General features: G+C 42.8%; 1 protein-coding gene across 2 annotated transcripts in view; it reads left to right on the forward strand.

Annotated features, from left to right (window-relative positions):
• The window catches only part of Wrnip1 (Werner helicase interacting protein 1), a 20,125-nt gene that overhangs the window by 8,982 nt on the left and 2,253 nt on the right, over positions 1-8,890 (forward strand). For both annotated transcript variants that reach the window (XM_005355011.3, XM_026783114.1), the window contains 2 exons: positions 4,831-5,060; positions 8,549-8,704. In XM_005355011.3, the coding sequence (XP_005355068.1) occupies positions 4,831-5,060; positions 8,549-8,704 (386 nt within the window). The remainder of the gene's footprint in view (positions 1-4,830; positions 5,061-8,548; positions 8,705-8,890) is intronic.

Genomic DNA, 8,890 nt, shown 5'->3' on the forward strand with positions numbered 1-8,890 from the left:
TTTTTTTTTTTTGAGGCAAGATTTTTCTGTAGCTTTGGATCTAGCTCTTTTAGACCAGGCTGGTCTTGAACTCATAATGCCCATGCCTGCTAACAGGACCTCCTGCTCTGCCACTCTGTCCCAGCAGTTTTTTTTTTTTTTTTTTTTTTTGTTATTTTCTCTCTGGCATGTTTTCTACCACCAAATAGCAAAAGAAGGGTAGTCAAACACTGCAGTAGAAGATACCAACTAGAGTAAATTATGAGTATAGAAAACATTGTATCTTCTCTTTTTAATACATTTTTAACTATTAGAATTTCATTGCTTTCCCCCTTCTCTTTCCTCCCTGCAGCCCCTCCCTCCCAGAGGCTAATTCTCCCTCTCCAGCAGTCCTTAGTTGTGTATAGTTTTTGGTCCAGGGGTGGGACCCTGTGGAATTTTCTCCCTTCCAGGTTAGCATGTCTATGGATAGTACCTTTGCCCAGGTCTTGTTTATGCAGCCATTTCTAGGAGACATTGTTTCACAGCAGATTGACTGGTGTTTTGGTCCTTGCAACAAACCTCCCTGCCCAATATGTTGTTCCCTGTGCCTAGATGCAGGAACTGTGCTTAGATGTAGCCAATGGGCCTGGGCTCCCAGTGATTGTTGATCTCTGCATTCTGTCCAGTATGGTTTTCTGTGATGTTTTCATTTGCTGTAAAGAGAAGCTTCTTTGACAAGGCGTGGGAGCTCCCTTGATTGTAGGTATAAGGATAGGATTTAAATGTAGTGAGATATGCTGGTTTTGCAAAGTGGAAGTAGTAGATTATCCTCTAAGGTCTATGGCATCACTAGCCCCAGGAAGGTGGCTAGGTTTCTAGTGCCAGGAATGATTTCCCTCCTGTTGAGTGGGCTTTAAGTCCAACTACAGCTGCTGGTTACACCAGCATGTGAGTGCCACTTCCTGTACCTTTGCAGCTATTTCAGCTCTGACTTATTTTTATTACATGAACTAGGCTGTCTTTGGTTCTCCCATGAAGTCACAAGGAATTTCACTTTCCAGTATCATCTGTCATGAAAAATAAAAAAATATAAAAACCCAAAAAGCAAAAAATTAATGTGCAAAGGAGTTCAGGCCTTTGGAAAAGAGGAGGGAGTTTTCTGTTTCTCTGTTAAGATCAAAACTTGTTCTTCAGTTGGAGGAGCTTGGCTAATTCTGTTTTACCACTACATTTTGTTATCCAAGAATTATTTTCCAGTGCATTTGTTTCAGCCAATTTTTTCTTATTACAGAAGCTTTTATTATCTTTTGTTGTTGTGTTGGGTATTTTTGTTTTGTTTTGTTTTGTTTTGTTTTTTAAGACAACGTCTCCCTTTATTACCCTGGCTGTTATAGAACTTGCTGTGTAGGCCAGGCTGACCTCAGACTCAGAGCTACCTGCCTCCTGGGTACTGGAATTAGTCATGGGCTACCACACCTGGCCATATTATTTATTTTTAATTATTTTGTCTTACATTTTTTGATTTTGTATGTGGGGTATGCATGCGTGCCATGAAGTGTATGTGTAGGTCAAAGGACAACTTACATCATCTCTCCTTTCACCATGTGGGTTCTGGGAGTTGAACTTAGGCTGAAGTAGAAAACACCTTTACACACTAAGGCATCCTACTAGCTCCAGTTTATTACTTCATAACGGTGTAACTTACTATTTATTAGTTTATTCCAGGAGGCTGTGAAATTTTGGTCAGCCTTTGTTTGACTAAAGTAGATTTTACCCTCAATTCTCTAACTTTTGAAATTTCTTTCTACATTGAAAGCAGTCTCCCCACCTCTCCCCCGTGTGTGTTTGTGTGTGTGAGTGAAGAACAAAGTGCAGCTCTGAGAGTTCGTTCTCTCCATGTGGGTGCCAGGAATTGAACTCTCAGACCGTGTGGCTTGGCAGCAAGCCCGTTTGCCCACTAACGCATTTGCCTGGCTTCGTTTTATCATTCTTAGTATAAATTGTCTCCTTGTCTCGTTCAATCACAGGGTATTTTATTTTTAATTTTTAAAAGTTTTTATTATTATTGTTATTATTAATGTGTTGCTGTGTGGGCTTGTGCAGTGTGTGTATGCAGGTGCTATAAGAGGCCAGAACCAGGCGTTGGATCCCCTTAGAGCAAGAATTAAAGACTTAAAGGCGCTTCAGGCTGCACCATATTGGTTCTAGGAACTCTGCAAGAGTATTATATGCTCTTGACCACTGAACCATCTCTCTAGCCCCTAAATTTTTTTATTAATTATTTGTGTGGGAGGGGTGGGAGTGGAGGGAGGGAGTGTGGGTGTGTGTACGAGTGCATGTGTACATAGAACTGCTCCTTTATGTAGGTTCTCAGTTCTCCAGGCTTGCACACACTATCCACCTTTACCTGCTGAGCTACCTCACTGCTCCCAGGGTATTTTAATATACTTTGTTATTATTCAAAACATAATCTTTCATGTTTTGAATAATAAAGATTATGTTTTGAATAATAAAACTCTTCAAAGTTTTAAAAGCAGTAGTTCAGGACATAGCTGAGTGGTGGGTAGAACTTGAGAACTTCCTGCACAGTATTCTTTAGAAGAGATTTTCATTTTGTCGTTTGCTTATGACCATTGAGTGCTATCAGCACAGCCTCCTTTTTATTATTTGCACAGAGTTGCTGACAGATTTATTCTGTTTTTAAAACACTCTGGACAGACAGTGACGTTACAAATATGAATCATATCTAAAGGGTTGAAGGAGTGGTGACTCTTTTGACTCCAAACTGTAAGAGCAAAATGACCTATGCTTTAGAACCTGGTGTGGTGTTCTTGCCTGTAATGACAGATAGCTAGATTAGCACCACAGGCAAGCTCTGGGCTCAATATATAAGGTGAAGAATAGACTAGGTATCGACTTCAGGCTTCCATATGCACCAGCACATGTGTCCACACACATACACTTTGGTTGAGAGTTTAAATGTCTAAAGTAGGGTCCTGATTTTTCCAAGAGAAAAATTCCCATGTCCACTCTTGAAGTCCTAGTCAGCATGCTGTTTATAAATCTCTGAAACAGTAAAGGACATACTCTTGGTAGAGTCATGTGCCATAGTGCTAATTTTAACGTTGTCCATCAGTGTGTGGTTTCTATCCCTTTGACTTTTGTAGATTTAATGTAATATGTATTATTTTAGAAATGCCATCTGAACAGCTATTTATTTGAAGAATATAAAACTATACGGTATGATCTAATGGTGTAGTCTAGATGCGTATTGACTCTTCTAGCAACGTGTCTGCTGGTTGGAGCTGCCTTTAGAGAGGGAGAAGGTCAGTCACTAGGGCTGTGGGGCTCAGGTGGTCCTTAAGAGGATGAGAAGGATGCAGTGCTAGGAAGCTGCATGAGGAGAACTGGAGTGCCCTTGCTGTTTGGTCAGCGTGACACACTAGAGTCATTCGGGAAAGGGATGGAGAGACTGCCTGCCTCTAGGCAACTGTATGGATTTTTTTGATTAATGCTAGATATGAGAGGACCCAGCCCATGGGAGACAGTGCAGTTGTATCAGAAAACAGGCTGAGGAAACCATGGGGAGCAAGCCAGTAAGCAGTATTCTTCTATGACCTCTGTTTCAGTTCCTGTCCTTATCTTCCTTAGCGATGGACTATTACTTAGAAGTATAAGATAAAATAAACCCTTTCTTCTTCAAGGTGCATTTGGTCATGTGTTTAATCCCAGCAATAGAGACCCTAAGACACATAATGAATAGCTAGAAATCTGGGATACCTGTGGTGAAGAAAAGAATATCTTTGATTTGTTTTTGTTTCTGAGACAGGGTTTCTCTGTGTAACAGTCTTGGCTGTCCTAGAACTTGCTTTGTAGACCAGGCTGGCCTCAAACTCACTTGATCCACCTGTGTCTACTTCCAAAGTGTGATGCTGATTTTACCCTGTCTGAAGGTGATCTGAGTATCCTATGTCATCAACTGTGAATGACCCCTGAAATAGGCTTTCAATACACTATCATGAGGTGTAGCACAAATTCTAATTGGTCTTAGTAATAAAAACCCAGAGTCAAATATAGGGGTAAATGCTGAAAGATCAGAGAGACAAAGGAGCAAGCCACAGCCTTACCTCGCCAAATCCTTACCCTGAAAGAGGCTGAACTCCTGTCTCCTCCTGTTTTATATTCCTCTCTGCCCAGCCATTTTACTTCCTGTCTCTACCTACCTAGTGCTGGGATCAAAGGTGTGAGCTCTGTTTCTTTTTGACTGGTCAAGTCTCGTGTAGCCCAGTGTGGCTTTGAACTCCTGATCTTCCTGCTTCCTCCCAACTGCTGGGATTAAAAGTGTGTGCCATCACTGCCTGGCCTCTATGGTTAACTAGTGGCTAGCTCCACCCTCTGATTTTCAGGCAAGCTTTGTTAGAACACAAACAAAATATCACCACAATGACATACTAGCATGTCTAGTAGTTTTCACTGTTGTGTAGGTTAAAAACATATAGCCCACTTGTCACATTGACTTTGCATAACATTTTTATCCTACCTTGTACAAGCTTGTGTGTGTAAAGGAACTTGTTCAGTGTGGTCATCTGTGGCTCATAAGATAGAATGTGATTGCCTCCACCTGTGAGATAGACTGAGCTACCCTGTAGCTCCTGACTGGTAAAGTATACCGGCATACTCCCAGGACTTAGGAAATCTGGTCAGTTCTTAGTCTAAAAAATGCTTAGGTATCTAGGTTAATATGAATTCAGAGTAAGTAGTAAAACCTTTGAACTAGAGTGCTTACTGAAGCTAAAGTTTAATTAACATGTTTTGCAAAACAAGGTGTGACTTGAATGTGCTGGTAACGAACCCTGGTTTCTGTTACAGGCCCTCTGTCTTCATTGAAGATAAAGCAGTGGACACTCTGGCTTACCTCAGTGATGGTGACGCACGGACTGGCTTGAATGGACTCCAACTGGCAGTGCTGGCCAGATTGAGCTCTAGGAAGATGTTCTGTAAGAAGAGTGGTCAAACCTATTCCCCGAGCCGGGTTCTAATCACTGAGAATGATGTGAAGGAAGGCCTCCAGCGGTCCCACATTTTATATGACCGCGCAGGTGAGGAATTGAGGTAGGGAACCGTAGTACTGCAGAAACAAGTGTATGCCTGCGGCTCATTTGCAGCCTGTAATCTTGTGCCAGCCCAAAGCATTCCCCAGATTCTTAATCTGATCTGCATATCGCAATAGAAGTAAGCCTCACACACAGGGCTGACCTTTCTGAAAACAAGCATAAAGCAAGCTGCCTTGATTAAGAATCAAGAAGAGCTTGGGAGTTTGAAATTGGAGGCTTCATCTTGTAAGGTTGTTAGATACAGACTTCCCCTTGCTGTCTGGTGGTAGCACCTGGTAGAACATAGCAGTTCGAAAGCATATGAATTCAGTTGACAGTGATTCTTGTGATCATTTACAAAGACAAAGACAGTAAGTAAGTCAAGACTTACTGGTTTATTTGAGAGTTGAAATCCTCCATTTTTCATCTAAAAGGTAAATTTGCTAGTAGCCTCAAAATGGTTAATTTTGCAGTGTGCACTAAGTATTTGTATATAAACATGCTTATAGATAGCAAATATCCCAATTCTTATTAAATCTGTGGACTTATTAAATATCATAAGCACAGCATATTTACAGCTTTTATAAAACATAGAAGTGAAGATGACTTACTGTAGATCAGGCAGAACTCTATCGTAGAACATTTGTGCGACTCTGAGTAGTATCGTGTTGTATAACTATGTCCATGTCTTTAAAAGTCCTGCCAGAAACAGAGGTTGGTAACTGAACCTTCCAGCTCTCGTTGACTATGTCTCCATTCTGGTATTTCCTGATGATGAGAGTTCTTCTTACTGACTAGAGAATTGGGAGGGACTGGATAATGATTCTGGTCCTGGCCACTGCTTCTCATGAATGAGTGAGCTGGCTGCACATCCTGAGTGACCAAAGCAGCCCTACCTGATAGTGCTGTGTGCTGAAAACAGTGCTAAGAACACATTGAACACCCCTGTCCCACCTGTGTGGTGCTGGGTGTGGCCTCAGCCAGGGGCCTTTTCACTTGCTCTCCATTGGATGTCTTGGCAGTCCTTGAGAAGCCTGAGAAGTAAAACATCTAGGCATAACTCCATACTTTGCTTTCAGCCAAATACTAGCATGGAATGAGAAGAGACCAAACATTTTTCAGAAGTGAACGGATCTCATGCCTTCTGGAGGCTCAGTAGCAGTGACCTTCATCTCCCCCTTGTGAGTGTCCCAGAAGACCCTTTGCTGTGACTGGACCATCTTTTACACTTACCAGGCCCCTAACTTACCAGGTTAAAATCCATAGAATGTTTATGAATAATCATTGAGTGCTTTATGGCTTTTTCCTTTTTTAGATTTTTCCAAAACTACCTTCGAGGGTTTTTATTAATATTATCCCTACTTCCCATAAAATTCTCAGTTCAAAAGCATGTGCTAAAAACTGATCCTCAAATCCAGTTCTATCTACTTCCCAAAATGTGCTTTCTCACTGCCTGCATATGCCTCTGCCACCTCACGGTGGAGACTCTGAGGTCACTGTACTGAGAAGAGTTGCTCTTGGGGGTGTTCAGCCTTAGGGAGCTGTATATGAGGGATCACCCTTCTAGCTCTTCTCTGTCCCGGGAGGAGCTGAAGGCAGTGGAAGCTGTGTGGGAGCACAGCCTTGAGGACCCCATGCATCGTGCCCTTCTAATCCCAGTGTGCTCACACTGCCCACCCATGCCAGCGTGTCTGTTCTCAAGAAATGTGCTTTTACTGATTGCTCTATAAATAAGAACTGTAGAACCATTGCCCTGGAAATGTGTTAGCTTAGACTCTTGGGGCTTTTTATAACTGATGGGACAAAACAAACAAAACAAAACCTTACCATAAGAGGGTTTTTATTATTATTATTTCTTTTAATGTCACAAACAAAACAGTTGTCCATTAGTAGGATCTAGTAAGTAGTTCAGATGTTTCTACACCAGAGTGAAAACATTTCTGAGTGATAACAAATGGTCTGCCCTTTATTGAACTTGTGCTTTTAGATTAATAATATGAAATTTCCAACTATCAGGCAGTATATCATAAAAGCAAAAATGGAATTATTTTTAGTGTGAGCTAGTGATTAATGCTAGCAATTATAGTTAGTTCTTCTGTAGTTCTTGCTCTGTACAAAGCCTGTGTCTTTAAAACAGCCCCATTTTACCCAGTGAGAGTCCTGAAGCATAGAAAGTTTTCCAGAGTCTGCACTGGTAGTGTGTTTGGGGTTCAAGTCCAAATTACCTTGGGCCAGAGGCTGTTCTTTAGTTCACTGTACCAGTTGGTATATCCTGTGTTAACCCAGTAAAGATGAGTCACCTGAGAGAGTATGGGATTGAAAGATAGGTAGTAGGCTAGAGGTGGCTGCCTGTCCCTTCCCAATGTTAGGCCCTGCCCTGTAGAAAAGAGGCCGAAAAGGGGCCAAAGCCATGTAGATCACGTCCATTCAGGACACTTCCATCCAGGCAGGGCTCATGGCTCACTTAACTGGAAAAGCCCCCAGTGAGGGGCACTACTTACTCATAAACATTTAGTAACCGGGCTCATGCCATTGATCTAGCTTGGGTTTCCTTAGGAATTGGAGTTTTGGGGCCCTGCAGTCAGCCTAACAGCTATTTTCTCTTTGGTAGACCAGTTTCTTGTCATTCTATTTGAAGACCAAATGTCATCTTAGCAGCTGCTGGGATTTGTTCCTGGAGCCACAGTGCTGTGCCTACCAGAACACAGTCACATTGTTGTGGCTCATGATGACCACAAAGCAGGTGCTTCTCTGTAAGGACTTAGGACCAGTGTGCTCTGCCTTCTCAGGTGTCGTGTCCTTAAAGTACGTGGAAGGATGCTCAGGGAGGCATGGAATATGTCTACAGAGCACCGCTTATTTTTGACTACTGTTAGCTTTAATTTCCTGTGCTTAAATGGTTTTTCTAAAGTACATTTTGCTGATTTATCTGTGAATCGAGGATTAAGGATGGACTGAGGCCAGTGGTGATAAGAACCGTTAGATTATCTGCCAGTCTCCTCCCAAGTGTCCTCACAGTCTGCGGTTTAATGACCATGGGCTTCAGATACCAGGATGTCAGCTGGCGATGACACTGAGGAACAAATGGGCTTTAACAGCTGTCCCTGCTACTTTGCCTCCATTCTGATGCCTCTGACCAGGCTCAGTCAGTTTTACTCAAATAGACTGTGGGGGCAGAAGATGGAACCAGGACATGAGACTCTGTCCCACCTCTCTCGTCTCTGACAGTCCTCTATGTCTCTCCCTTCCCTATGCCAGCTATGCCTCGGTGCTGTCAGTGTGTTTCTCCTCTGAACAAGACTGTGCTATGAAACAGTCATGGGGCCCTGAGTGAGCTCCTTTGGGGCTAATCCAGGTTTCACTTCACTGAGTACACCTCTAGGGCAGCTGTCATGCCTGCCTTCCCCAACTTACCCTGGGCCTGTGTAGTGCTGCTTTGTCTGTCAGATGGGCACACGAGGCAGCCATGTGACAGTGTTCTCTCTGGTGTACAGGAGAAGAACATTACAACTGCATCTCTGCCCTACACAAGGCTATGCGTGGCTCTGACCAGAATGCCTCCCTGTACTGGCTGGCACGGATGCTTGAGGGAGGAGAGGACCCACTCTACGTGGCCAGGAGACTTGTGAGGTTTGCCAGCGAAGACATTGGTGAGTGGAGGAGAGTCTGGGGGGGTTGTGAGACTGGTATATGTTACTCCTGGACCAAGAATGTCATGGAATCATGCAGAGTGGGCAGAAAAGGAAAGACTTATCATGAGCCCAGTGGTCTGTTTCTTCATGAGCATGTGCTTTGACTGTTCAGAAAGTTACCGTTTCTTTTTTTTTTTTTTAAAT

This window comes from Microtus ochrogaster, chromosome 16, assembly GCF_000317375.1.
Source record: "Microtus ochrogaster isolate Prairie Vole_2 chromosome 16, MicOch1.0, whole genome shotgun sequence".
NCBI classification, from domain to species: domain Eukaryota; kingdom Metazoa; phylum Chordata; class Mammalia; order Rodentia; family Cricetidae; genus Microtus; species Microtus ochrogaster.